At 42.6% G+C, this 14,443-nt stretch overlaps 1 protein-coding gene across 1 annotated transcript; it reads left to right on the top strand.

Moving 5' to 3' along the window:
- Window positions 1-188: 188 nt before the first annotated feature.
- Window positions 189-4,691, top strand: BBS12 (Bardet-Biedl syndrome 12). Its single transcript, XM_043971625.1, has 2 exons — window positions 189-278; window positions 1,254-4,691. Exon 2 carries the CDS (start codon window positions 1,478-1,480, stop codon window positions 3,641-3,643), a length of 2,166 nt encoding a protein of 721 aa, XP_043827560.1. The 5' UTR covers window positions 189-278; window positions 1,254-1,477; the 3' UTR covers window positions 3,644-4,691.
- Window positions 4,692-14,443: the final 9,752 nt, after the last annotated feature.

Raw genomic sequence — 14,443 nt, 5'->3', positions numbered from 1 at the left:
CTCGCGCCTCTGTCAACGGGCGGTCCAATGGAAGGACGACTTCTCCTGCGGTCCCGCCCTCCGCGCGCTCTCGACTAATAGGACGGCCGCTCCTCTGCCATCGCCCTCCCCCATCCCGGGAGTTAACCGATGGTGTTGGGGGGGGGGCGCGCCTCGCGGTTGCCTAGCGACGGCGCGTTTCCTCTGGGCGCATGCGCAATGCGGACCTGAGGTGTTTTGTCCGTGGAGCGGCAGGCCTGACTGAGCCGAGGCCTGACAGTCAGAGTCCGGAGGAAAAGGTAGGTAAGGTCAGCCTGGGTGGGGGAAGAGGGGCGCGGGCGGGGGGTCGGGAGTGAGTGCTTCGTGACCTCGGGCCCTTCCTCTCTCTCTGGGCCTCTGCCGGAAGACCCCCGCCCTGGGGACCCGAGGCCCAGGTAGTAATCATGGTTGCATGGGGGTGGGGTCTGCGCGAGTGTGTGCGTGTGCCCCACCCGTGCCCAGCGTGGGGGAGACGGGGCGGGGGGGTTGCCAGGAATGCGCAGGGCAGGGGTGCGTCTGCGCAGGCTGCCCCCCCTCTTTGGGACACCCCGTGTGTAGATGTGTGGGTCTTCCTGCCCCTTATCTGCCCATCATCCACCTCCATACGTGTCCATCGTGTGCCTACCTCTGTCTGGCCCAGAAGAACTCGGAGGCGCCTACCCACGGGCACGCGTGGGGTCACGGGGATCGCTTCCCGCCACTGTTTTCTGGCTTAGCCGGTATACAGTAGGGGCTCAATAAATGCTGGCCGATGGATTTGGGCAGGCTCTGAAATGAGGGGTTGGAGCAGCCGATCTCTGGCCTCTTGTAGCTAGAGGTCATGTGTGTGCACGTCAGTATGTATACACACACGTACATATACGCACAGATGCATCTATGTGCATAAATATCGTCCGACAAAGCCCTGTGTATACTTTTATGTCAGCACAGTTTACATAGGCACGAATGTATAAATGACCTGTGACTCCTTGAGCACAGTAGATGGGATACCACAGGGAGGGCAGATGTCTTATTATGCCAGGTCACATAGCTGTAAGTGTCAGAACTGGGGTGACAAGCCCATCTTGCTGACTTCCGGCTCTTTCTCCGCTCTTCCACGATATCTCTTTGACACTGGGAGCCACTGGTCAAAGTCTATCAGGCTACTAATGCAAATAGGGGTTTGTAATTCTCATTTACTCTCATTCCGTGGATTTGTTTGAGTCAAGATGGGCTATGTACTTTTCCTTTTACAGAAGAGAATATTCCACGGAGACATCATCTATTCTAATTCTCAAGTGCTGCAGGTGGAAAAGTCTGCCATGTAGAAGGAACAGCGGACCAGCAGATGGAGAGGTGATAGCCCCCACCACCCATGCATGCATTCACATTTAAGGATGCTGGTCATCAGGACCTCAGCTCACTGAAAGGCCTTCAGACTGCTGTAGTCTTTGGGATTTGTAACTAACAATGATGTTGAATGAGTGCCAGGTGTTATGAGCTGCTTTTATCACATTGGGAGATATTGAAACCGGTCATGGCTTGCAGAAATATAAATAAGAGGAGGCACGTGGGACTTCAGCAACTTGTCTCCTTAACAGAAACAGGACGAAGTTTCCTAGGCCCCATAAAGTCATCCAAGTTCATTATAGGTGAAGATTCTCATGAAAGCGTATTGACCTGTTCTGCCCTGAGGCTTCTTGAAAATCTGGATTTAACTAGTTCCATTGGACAGCTTCTTTATGAAACAGTACAGTCCCAGAAGAAGGTGTATGGCACTGGGACCAGTACCCTGCTGTTTCTCGCGGGTGCGTGGAGTGCCGCTGCCCTGGAATGTCTTCAACAAGACATCCCGAGTTCAGTCATTGTGGCAGTGATGTCCGAAGGCCTGAGGTCCTGCAGGGAAGAAGTTGCTCCTCTTCTGATCCCTCTGCATGATGTAGTTGACAGCACTGCAGACACAAGGAGATATCCTTTTCTTGGAACCCTGAGCATCATCCCCAGCCCTCTTGTGCAGATTCCACCAGAGATGCTTTGGATGGAAAAAGGGCGTGATGTAAAAGACGTGTCTTCCCTACCATCCACTCCTGCATTTTCTTCCAGGCGCTCTTCTGAAGTGTCTTTTGGGTCTTCATACTTCAGCTCTCAATTGGCAGCTAAAGGAAATAAAGCTATGCCTCAGGCTCCCAAAACCAATCTGATTACAAATAGCCATGCTAGGAAATCAAGACTGAGCCAAAGCAGGCATTTTACTAGGGCAGAAAATGGCTCCTATCAGACAAGTGTCAAAAGCTATCTCGACTCTTACGTTCAGAGATGCAATGATCTAGTGCAGCTGGCAGTGGGTCTGAGCCACGGAGATCATAGTAGTATGACATTAGTGGAAGCGGCCATCAGATGCCAATATCAGAATGCATGTGTGAGGAAGAGGAATTGTGTGGTACCATTTAGGTTTGAAGTTTCCAAAGTTTCCACTTGCTGTTTACCGGGCATACCCGAAAGCTTTTCTTGTGTCCATTCTGGATACATAACTCTGGTATCGATAAACTACGCTACAGTAATCAGAGAACTACAGAATCAGCCTTTGCGGGTCATTCTCATCGATGGTGACCTCAAAGAGGATTACCACCACTTGGGATTTAATGGGCCAGAAAGAGTTAAAACTGAATTGGAAAGTGTGATGTATCAGGAGAGGCTGTGGCAGGACCGTGTCTTGGAGATATTCATCCAGTTACATGTCAACCTAGTCATGGTGCGAGGAAATGTGTCTGACGATTTAATGGAAAGGTGTATGCATAGTAACTTGCTGATAATTGGGCCAGTGAGTCATCATGTGCTGCAGGATTTTGCAGAGGTCACTGGAGCAGAACAGGTGACCTATGCTACTCAACTGAGTGAAGACTGTGTGGGGAGGGATGTCTATGTGAGCTCGTGGAGAATGGGCCAACTGAATACCATAGAAGCGAGTGACAGGGTGGCTGTCTTAATCAGAGCTGAGGGAATCATCCTAGCCACAGCTGTGCTCACCAGCCCAGTCATAGCACAGATGCAAGCCAAGGAAGATCACTTCTGGACTTGTGCTTATCGCTTGTATCATGCGCTAGTTGATGAGAAGGTCTTCCTCGGAGGTGGCGCAGTGGAAGTCTTGTGCCTTACCCATCTTCAGATGCTCATAGAGCAGCCTCATGAAAAGATGGACAAGGATGGTTCAGGACGGCTCCATACATCTTCCTCTTGGATGGCTTCATCTCAGGCCCTTTATGGACCGGCTGTACTGAAAGCCTTGGCGGATGGATGGCACAAGTACCTTTCTTCTGTAGTGTACAACACGGGTACTTGCTTATCAGAAAGTGAAGCCAGCACATTCGTTCAAGACTTTCTCCAAAAGACCACAGGCTCTGGTTGTCCTTTGTTATACCTTCTGAAAGAATACAATAAACCAACTAGTGGGGTTGTAAATTCAGGTCTTCCTAGTAGACTGAAGGAAACATCAAGGGTTTACGATGTTGTCACACCAAAGCTTGAGGCGTGGCGCAGGGCACTAGATTTAGTTTTGTTAGTGCTTCAGACAGATGCTGAGATCATTACTGGGGCTGAGTATACACAGTTAAACTCACAGGAGTCTGATGAATTGTTATTGTTGTAGCTCTGTTTTACCATAATACTATAAAAAAATAATCATAAAACACCTTTTAAGAAAATCTAGGATTCTCTGAATTAGTAAATGGTAGCTACTGTACCTTTTTTTTTGCCAGGCAATGGGGGTTAAGTGACTTGCCCAGGGTCACACAGCTAGTAAGTGTCAAGTGTTTGAGGCCGGATTTACTCAGGTACTCCTGAATCCAGGGCAGGTGCTTTATCCACTGCCCCACCTAGCTGCCCCCACTACTGTACCATTTTATGTCAAATGCAGATGTAATAAGTACCAAAAAGTAAAAATAAAGTGCCTTTCTCTTTGTAACAGTAAACTAGAAACCTTAGATACTGTTCTTCAAAAGATCATCATTAGAACTTAGCTGGATAAGGGGTAGCTAGGTGGCACAGTGGATAGAGCACTGGCCCTCGAGTCAGGAGTTCCTGAGTTCAAATCCGGCCTCAGACACCTAACACACACTTACTAGCTGTGTGACCCTGGGCAAGTCACTTAACCCCAATTGCCTTACTTTAAAAAAAAAAAAAAACTTAGCTGGATAAGTCCTGGACTGGAATCATGCTAGCATGTTTTGTTAAAAGAATTTTTTTTGGATTACAAAAACAAGCTTCCTTCCCCTACTCCAGGAGGGGGAGCAGAACCAAAAAGAACAAAAAAAGGAATATTTTTTCCCTATAAGAGACTAAAGTTGATGTGCTGGAACAATAAGAATAACTTTCAGTTTTTCATTTCATTTGGAGAAAGAAGAATCTGTAAGTTTTAGTGTGACAAGTGAAATGATTCACCTCATTAAGTGACAGATTAAAATCTGTATCATCTGAAACCCTTAAACAGTTCACTAGTTGAGCTTCATTTCTGTTTTCTTTGTACAAGGCTGTAGTTGGCAGGGATATTAAGGATTAAATTGCTCCTTGGAAGAATGCCTGCCCGTTAGCTGGGTTAAAACCACGGGTTTTGCCCCTTTGTTTACACTCAAATTTTGCTTTTTTGGTTAAAATATTCTCAAGATTACATTATCTCTAGTATTAAACTATGCCTTACCTTGTTCTACATAATGTGTTCATGTGTTTGTAAGTTGAATTTTAAAAATTGTATTATCATATGTAATAACAGTTTACTATGTAAAAAAATCCCTCTGGGTATATATTTGTATGGAGAAATCTCCCAAATTTCAGATTTTGTTAATTCATATTTTTGTATATTGGGCTTTTATATTAAGTTGTCTGTATAGCATTCAAACATTTTCTAAATCTTGAAGTTATTGAGCTAAATTTACTCAATAACTTGTTATTTAGATACTAATTGTTGGTAAGACAAGGAAGGTGATCTCCAGCCTCCTTGGCCATATAGTGAAGGCAGAGCTCATGTATAGGACCCTATAAGTTTAGGCTATGCAAGCACTTAGACTACAACTTGTTCAGTAAGCTCCTTAAGCCAGTTGGACCATACTTCCTATCATCTCTGGGCAGAGAAAAACAGCTTTGTAAGACATATCCCAGATGTTATTGACCAGTTCTTAGAATTGCCCCAGAATTAGCCTTTCCAACAAGATAACAAAGTTCCTCCCACACTAAGGAAACTCTGTCCTTTCAGTAAATCATAAATTTGGTTTCAGTTATTATCCCCCATTAATAGATCTGGTTCTTATCACTAATATCTAAGTCTCTGTCCCTCTTCAAACTAAAGGGTAAGACACAAAGTTTTGACATTTTGAATGGAAACCTTTAGTAATCTTGATCCTGACATTCAGAGTATGTAGAGGGTATAACATTTGAACTTGAGATGCAACAATGTGTAGCATTTTATTTCTTATTTCTTTTCCTTCCTTCCTTCCATCAAAATCATCTTATCATTTTCTCATTTATTTCTGGATGGTCAGTAGACATGGGGCTGCTAACTTTCTATATTAACTTATAAACTGCAACACACATACATTAGGCTTTCTTCCCATTGGAGAAATTAAATTGATTCTGTATCATTTTGTAATTGATTCTACTCTGTAATGGATTCTGTTCCGTACCATTTTGTATTATTGCTCAAGCCACATTTCTTTGAGTCTTTGCTTATGACTAAGTTTAGAAGTTTACTTCTCCTGCTAACCAGTGTTCTATTCTTGCTTCAAGGAAATCTGCTATTCTTGAGGGATGCAGGTGGATCCCAGGGAGTCTGGTCTAGAATCTTTATACCACCAAGCTATCCTTCAGGGATGTCTGGTGTCTTATCCAAAAAATCTCATCCTCTATCTCCAACCTTGCAGGTCAACTTCAACAATATTTCTTTTTTAAATCAAAAGTATTTTATTATTTTCCAGTTACATGTAAAGCTAGTTTTCAACATTTGTTTTCATAGGATTTTTATCTCCAAATTTTTCTCCCACCCTCCCTTCCCTCCCCCCTACCCAAGATAGAAAGCAATCCGATAGAGGTTATATATGTACAATCACAACAATTTATTTATTTTTTTGCGGGGCAGTGAAGGTTCTGTGACCTGTCGAAGGCCACACAGCTAGCAAGTGTCAAGTGTCTGAAGCCAGATTTGAACTCAGGTCCTCCTGAATCCAGGGCCGGTGCTTTATCCACTGCGCCCCTTAGCTGCCCCCACAACAATATTTCTTAATCACAGTAGGGAAGAAGGGGGTTGTTGCTAGCCCTCCATTCCTGATTTCCAAGCAGTTGTGTTGTCCTCACCGCTATGAAGCTCCTAGCCCTGTAACTAATTGCATTCATTTCCTCATCTATCCAGTTCTGTTCTTTATTCTATGCTTATAAAAAGGAGCTATGCCTTCTCTTCTGGGTCCTTGGCCTAACTGAGGTAGCCATTTGACCCACTTTGTTAACAGAATTATGCTCCTCAATTTACCTTCAGTAAATTCTATGGAGACACTAACACCCAGCTGGTTAGAGCTTGCACCATTTCCCCTGTACCTTTGGTCTTGTAGTCTTCTCTACTATTTGGCCATTCTTCAGTCATTCAGGTTCTTTACCTGTGACTTGAGTTTCTGATTTCCCAAGTTTTCCTAATATTCTATGATAAAGACCCAGGAACAATATCCTTTTCCTTTTCCCCATACAAATGGATAAAAGTTAAATTTTGGATTATCTGTAAGTCGGCATTGTGAGGGAAGAAACCTATAGTTAAATATCCTTTTAAATTCTATGCCTCTTGTGTTCCCAAGGCAGGTGTGTACCACTGTGAACTAAAACTGATGATAAGTAGACTAAGTATGGTCACTCCTTAAATTATTCAACTTGTGGAAGATTCATAAATGATGAAACACCATACTCCTTGCTACTATCATTTTGACTACTGTCACCCCAAAGCTTAGAGGTTTTGGTTTACCGATTTTAGTCTCTGACCAACAAATTTACATAGAGGATACCATTCCATCAGTGTTTCAATAAAATTGGTTTCAAAAAAAAAAAAAAGGAAGAAAGGAAAACTTAAGTGGTTTTCTTTCCTTGACTTGAGTTCCATGGGCTGCTTCTTCCAACCTACTTTTCAGCACATCTATTTTGCTTCTTCCTTTCGACACATCTTTAGTCAGGACTGTTCTAGTTTGCAACTGTCCCTCCTTTACTCGATTGAACATGACTAGAGTTCTGTATACCCAACCTCCAATGAAGAGCGGGGGAGAAATCTTTTAACTTTTTAGGATTACTTCCCAGGATATGGTGAACACAAATCAGGATTTTTCAGTACTCTAGCTTTTGATTTTTATTCACTGCTACATTAGTTCATTTCTATTCCCCTATCACTAAGTTCTCAGATTCATGACTGGAGAAAATGAATCTATCCCTGAAGAGTATCTCAATAGGAAAGGAACGGATCCATCCTGATTAATATGACTGACTCCCTTATGAAATGTAACTAATTTTTTAAAAATTGTCAATAATATTCCATTAATATTTGGTATTTCTCTGTAATTTTTTATCATTTTCTGGGAGAGTCATCACTAATCCACCAGACATTCTAACATCACGTCACTTCACCAGAATCCTTACCCTTTTCCCCAGTCCTGTTATCCCTCTCTCTCCATGTCATCATCCTATCTCTCTTTTTGGTCATACACGTCATTTCTTTATATCTTTTATGTCACATTTTGCCCACAAGTCATCAATGTTTATATGTCACAGTCTTTGCGCAGTCTTTCCATTGCCTTCTGGGCCATCTGCAACTGAGATTGTGTTGGCCCATGATTCATTTCACAGATATAACCTTGCCAGGAGAATTTTGATTTTTTAAAAAGATGTGCTTTGGTGCCAGGAAGCAACTTGAAGTCACTAAAGTTTTCTGCTAGTTCCTAACAGTGATCCAGCAGTCTTCTCTTTTTCCTCCCTCCTATTGAATTCTGGCTCTAATTCATTGTCCATCTGTAGTATTTGTCCAAGCTATATTTATACAGTGTTGGACCAGCCCAATTGACTGCCTTCTAGTTAAGTTATAGTATTATTAATAATAATTATACTTATCAGCCCACAAACATGATGAGATATAAACAATCATGCCTTCCCAAAGTGTATACAAGTAATTCAACAAAATAAAGGAACATAAATGTATGTGGATAGATAGATGATAGATGTGTATATACACACATAGAGATAGAGATAGAGATATGAACATTTGATAGATCCATCTGAGGCACTATATGAGACTATTGACAACAAAAAGATAAAAATGAAAAAAACAAAGCAAAACCCCAAACCTTCCCTCATTACATTCTCCTAGGTAAGTAAAAAACCAAACAAAAACAAAACGTATGAACTCAGGATTCAGGAGTGATTGCCAATTCCCCCACCTTGGAACTATGCCCATGTAGACGAAGTTAAATTCTGGGAGCTGATCCCAAATAGGTTTGTTTCTCTCTTGAGCACAGTGCCCACACCTAGAATTGCTCCAGGAATGTACCCTAATATGCTCGTGTCTCACTTTCCTCAAATGTGAATACAAGGGTCCCCAGATCTTCAATAGGCATATGAGGTACTGTCTCAAGGGCATGGGACAGTTTTTATTTTGTCTCCAGAAAAAAAAGCAAAAGGCATAAAAGACAAGAGCCCATAAGTATTCAGAAGCACATAGGGCCCTCTGTTCAAAGGCAAGAAATGAGGTCACCAAACCTGGAATTACTATTGAGTAAACAATCTCACATCCCCGTGATAGATTCTCCTGGAAGGTACACATGTTTTGGGAATGTGAATCAGTGTGTTTCCAAAGCACCCCAGTTTGATTACCCTTGCCAGCATACCCTTAACTGAAAAGAGAATGTAAGGGAAATAGATGGTCAGGGGAATCCTTGATCATTCCCCTTGCATGTAGAAACACTGGCACACATGCAAATCTCAGCCAGTTCTAAGTTTCTCCTTTCAGTTCATTCCGTTCTTCTTTGAGTGTTTTCCCCTCCCACATTTGGGGCTATTTTCCTTTGCCACTACCCACCATGGGGGAAAAATTCCAACGTCTGATATCTGATGATGTATGTGTGGGGAGGGAACTGTCCACTTTTTTACTATAAAGTGTAAGTCCCTTGTGTGATGGGGGTCTATGATAGAGAGATGGACAAAAACCATTTTATTTCATTGTAACCTAGCAGATACTGGTAGGCTATGTAGCGGGGCATTTGGAAAACACTTTCTGTGGGAAGGAGACTTTCCCAGCATGAACTTATGTGTAGTAGTGCTTACCCCGGTGCCCACTGCCTGATGGTCCTGTGTTACTTTTCACCCCTCCCCCAGGGTTCTCCAGTGCCCCTAAGTGAGGTTAGGGGCATCTAGACTCTGCCATTGGGTCCAGCAATGGTGTTTCCCCCAATTATAGGAGGATTCCTCTATACCCCAGTTTCATTTAATCACCTAACAGTTGGATTACCTGTTATGAAGGAATATCTACTGCAAAATTATAGCAAGACAAACATAACAATCGTTCCTCATACAAGTTCCGCCTCATACCTTGGGAAGAGGAGGCATCTTAAGTTCACAGCTCAGCTCAGTTCCTATATAGCATAGCCTCACCAAGTTCCAACTCCAAAGCCCACCTTGGGGGCTGGCAGCAACATTTACCCTGAAATCCTTCCTTTAAGGTCACCATGGCTTGAGTTCCCAAATCCAGTGGGAGATTCCGCTATCTGTGCTCAGAGCTACAAAGGAGAAACAAAATAGACCAGTTCAAAACCCCCACCCTATTTCTCAGGGCCACAGAATAAAAGGGTTGGTTTGGGGAAGGATCTTTCTCCCTGCCACCCTCCAGTTAGTTCATGGTGCCTATGAGTGAATTGTGACCTTCATCCTTCTCTGGATATAGTATGAAAGAGGGTGGGTGCCAATGCAACCAAGATTAGAAGGAAAGCAGAAAGCTAGGAAACAATTTTACTGCCAATGTTTCTGATAAAGGCCCCATTTCTCAAATATATAGAGAACTGAATGAAATATACAAGAATACAGGCCATTCCCCAATTGAGAAATGGCCAAAGGATATAAACAGGCAGTTTTCAGATGAAGAAATTAAAATTATCTGTAGCCATATGAAAAAATGTTTTCAATCACTAGTGATTAGAGAAATGCAAATTAAAACTACTCTGAGGTATCACCTTATACTCAGCAGATTGGATAATAAGCCAAAAAAGGGAAATGAATGAAATTAAAGTTGGAGAAGATAAGGGAAAATTGGAACAAACACTAATGCATCGCTGGAGTTTTGAACTGGGTCCACTGTTCTGGACAGCAATTTGGGACCTATGCCCGATCCAGGAACACCACTATTAGGTCTATATCACAAAGAAATCATAAAAAAAGGGAAGAGGATTCACATGTACAAAAAATAGCAGCTCTTTTGTGGTGGCAAAGAATTGGAAATTGAGGGGATGTCCCTCATTTGGGGAATGGCTGAACAAGTTGCGTCATATGAATGTAATAAAACACTGTTGTGCTATAAGAAATGATGAACAGGCTGATTTCAGAAAAACCTGGAAAGACTTAAGTGGACTGATGCTGTGTGAAGTGAGCAGAACCAGGAGAACATTGTACCCAGTAACAATAACACTGTGTGAGCATCAACTGTGACAGACTTAGCTCTTCTCAGCAATATAATGATCCAAGACAATTCCAAAAGACTCATGAGGGAAAATGCTTTCCACATCCAGAGAAAGTACTATGGAGTGTGAATGCAGATCGAAGCATACCATCTTCACTTTTGCTGTTTTGTTTGTTTGTTTGTTTCTTCTTTCTAGTGGTTTTCCTCTTTCATTTTGATTCTTCTCTCACAACATGACTAATGTGGAAATGTGTTTAATATGACTGTAATGTATAACCCATATCAGATTGTTTGCTGGCTTAGGGAAGGGAGAGGGAAAGAAGAGAGGGAGAAAATTTTGAAACTCAAAATCTTTTAAGAAATGAATGTTGAAAATGATATTCACATGTAATTGGAAAAATGAAATACTATTTGAAAAAAAGGAAGGTGAGTGTCCCAGTCTGGCAGTTTTTAAATATGCAGCCAATTGATAGAGGCTACTCCCATCACAGTGGTGGGGGAATGTAGGGTGTCTTCTCCCAAAAGCTGGTCCCTCCATCTTAGGTGATCTGGGAATACTCCAAAAGTAGACAAAATAAGGCTGTCACTGCCTTAGGAAAAGACAGTCTGCTCTTCTCTCACCCTGGAGGGAGAGCAGAAGGGAAATCTCACTAGGATGAGCAAGAAGTGAGCAAGCAGGATGACATTTAAATTGGGTAACTCTATGGCATGACCACAGTTTGGGATATGAGTCAAGAGGGGGGACTATAGAGACTGAGAGAGGGGGTGGGATTTTAAAAATGTATTATTGTTTTGTCGTGATGTTGTGGTATCACGGCCGACATGCCCCCGCTAGACCTCTGTGGGCTTCAGCTGCCTCTGCTTTCAGAGGCCAGATGGGATAGTGGAAGGGGTCAGCCAACTGCAGCCAGAGAGCCAAATCTAGCCTCCCACCTGTTTTTGTAAGGAGAGCTATGAAAGCTGTTTTTACATTTCAAAAATTTTATTGATTTTAAAATGTAAAAACCATTCTTAGCCCATTGAGTAATTTGACCCTCAGCCCACACTTTGCTGACCCTTTGGTCTAAGACACCAAGAAGAGGATATCAGACAGTAAAGTACTTTTCTCTCCTCCTCCCATCTCTGTCCAAGAGTGAAGACACCAATTCCAAAGTTTTTCTTTTCTTTAAAGTTTGTTAAGCCTTTCCAGTTTAATCCATATTAGGGCAGGCTAGAAAAGAATAAAGCATCCTGTTTCTTTCTGTGCCCTGCATTGTTGAGAAGGAGAAGCCTTTCTGTTTATTGACATGGGATAGAAAGCAGAGACTCTGTCTAATTCTTTGGATTTCTATCTCAACTGGGGGTTCCTGAGTTATATGAAAAAGAATTTTATTACTAATTACGCTTGGGAAATTTCCCCAAAGCAGAGAAAGACCCGATCATGTAGATCTGGTCTTCTCTCCCCTGTACAAAAACTGTGAGCTTAAAAATAGCACTGTAGCTATCTAGTGGGGCTCCATTGTTCTTTTCCACTTGGGATAAGAAAGATGCTTCTTCAGGGTGGAGTGAGGGGAGGTGGTTAGAAAGTAGGTCTAGACTAATGTGGGGAGAAAGGGACTGGCTGGAAAAGTCTGGTGATGTCCACATTCCAAGGTTGGGAGCCACCCAAGAGGGAGTAGGCGTCTTTCCTATCGCCCTTATGCAGTGAACCCTTAAAGACAACCTGTTACAAAATGGACTATTATTTTCTTCCATTTCATTGTATTCCTTTCAGTTTTTCCTTCTTTTTGGTGCTCACAACTTGCCAACACACGGCTTTTATTCTTAAATTTAAAAAATTATTTTGCTTGCATCCAAACTTTGAGAATGAAATCCTTTTGTTTTTCTCTTGATAGGTCAGTTTTTCCTTGGCTTTCACCATCTTTATTGTCCTTCTCTGTATTCCTTAGTGTTAGGCCATGATGACTTTTTCCAGAAGCTCAGCAGTAGTGCCAACTACTAAAATTAGTTATAGTAAGAAGAAATATCTCTTACAGTAACAATCAGTTAACAGTTATTTCTCTAGCAAACAAAGGAAATTCCCTTTGTCTTTTTTAGTTTAAAATGCCTTCCCCTGTCCTTCAATGGGGGTAGTTATGTGGCACAGTGGATAGAGGACTGGGCTTGGAATCATGGAGACTCATCCTCCTGAGTTCAAATCCAACCTCAGACACTTATTAGCTGTGTGACCCTGGGCAAGTCACTTAACCCTGTTTGCCTCCATTTTCTCATTTATAAAATGAGCTGGAGAAGGAAATGGCCAACCATACCAGTATCTTTGCCAAGAAAATCCCCCCAAAAGTCATGAAGAGTTGGGCATGACTGAAAACAACTGAACAACAACAATCCTTTGCTCAGTTTCCTTAACTAATCTGCATGACCCTGGGAAATTTACTTTAATTCTCTAGGCCTCGGTTTCTCCATTAGACACTAATTACCCTGACCTGGAGACAGGGCTTAAATCTCATCTCCAACAAATTTACTAGCTCTGCCTTGACCCTGGGCAAACAATCTCATCTCTCTGAACTTTAGTTTCCTCATTGGCAAAATGAAAATAATGTTAGCTTCGTAGGGTCGTGGTGAAGAAAACACTTTGTATCTGTGACTATTAATCCACTGTCTCACTCTGTGTTTGGAAGGATAAACAAGATCATGTGTCGAGTATTATTAAAAGCACTGCGCAGCGGGCTGGGAAACCTGGGTTGTACAGTCCCTGTTGTGCTTATTAGCTTTGCGATTTGGGGCAAGCATCTCTGAGCTCAATTTCCACATCTGTAAAGTATGGAGGGGTGGGCTGGGTGACTCCCAAGGCTCCTCCCAGTTCTATAATTTACTTGATGAAAAATAATTTTCTAGACTTCAGCATATGAAGTAGGAAAGCTTTCACTGGAAAATAAGGGCTCTTGAGGAGGAGACTGGACAAAGAATAGAGTAAGTTGGGGAGCCAAATCCCCCCTGTTCCTCCCTTTTTTCCAAACATAGGTCCAATAACACTAAACAGATGGGGGAAAATTGATGAGCCCAGAAATCTTCAATGCTGTGGGTGCTAGGCCCCTGTTGGAACCCGGCCAAAGTTCCAAGTCTGAGTAGGAAAAAAAGATCAGTAAATGAGGGCCAGATAACAAAACTGCCTGTGTCCAGAGAATTATCTTCCCATTAATTTGTCTTAAATGTCATTAGAAAAATCCAGCTGAAGTGGAAATCATTTTGTATGCTTATGAAAGCGTCCAACAGGCAGACACTCAGGCCAGACTGGATGGCTTCCCAGTCACCCTCCTGCCTCTGGCTCCTCCCTGACGCCGCACCTTCTACCTAGAACGCCAAGCCTTCTCCCTTCCCCCCCGTTCTATGGCCCAGGTCAGGCCCCATCCCATCTAGAAACCTTGTTAGAGAAAGCATTGCTTTATGTCCCTCTGATGCACTTGGTACTGCCATAGATCTGCACGCCATCTTAGAGGATATCCACTTCTTTAACTTAATTAACTTCATTAACACAAAGGAAGCTGAGGTACAGAGAGAAATAGGGATTCCATTGAGGTATGGAATTAAAACCCATATCTTCTGACTTCTGACCCAACGGGAGTGTGGGACACACTGTGATGTCAGGGAAAACACACTGGTTGGGTGGCCAGAAGACAAATTTAAATCCTGGTACCTTTCAAATCTTGCCTACCTTTAAATCATTTAAAAACAAAACCATTCCCTGCCTTCAAGACGCTCATAGTCTAATGGGGGATAGAATGTATGCAAACA

Source organism: Dromiciops gliroides, chromosome 6, assembly GCF_019393635.1.
Source record: "Dromiciops gliroides isolate mDroGli1 chromosome 6, mDroGli1.pri, whole genome shotgun sequence".
In the NCBI taxonomy this organism is placed as follows: Eukaryota; Metazoa; Chordata; class Mammalia; order Microbiotheria; family Microbiotheriidae; genus Dromiciops; species Dromiciops gliroides.
The sequence above is the reverse complement of the archived record's forward strand: the minus strand, read 5'-3'. Positions and strand labels throughout refer to the sequence as shown.

Coding starts and splice junctions, on each gene's coding strand:
- BBS12 (XM_043971625.1), top strand. CDS start 1,478: ATGAGTGCCAGGTGTTATGAGCTGCTTTTATCACATTGGGAGATATTG.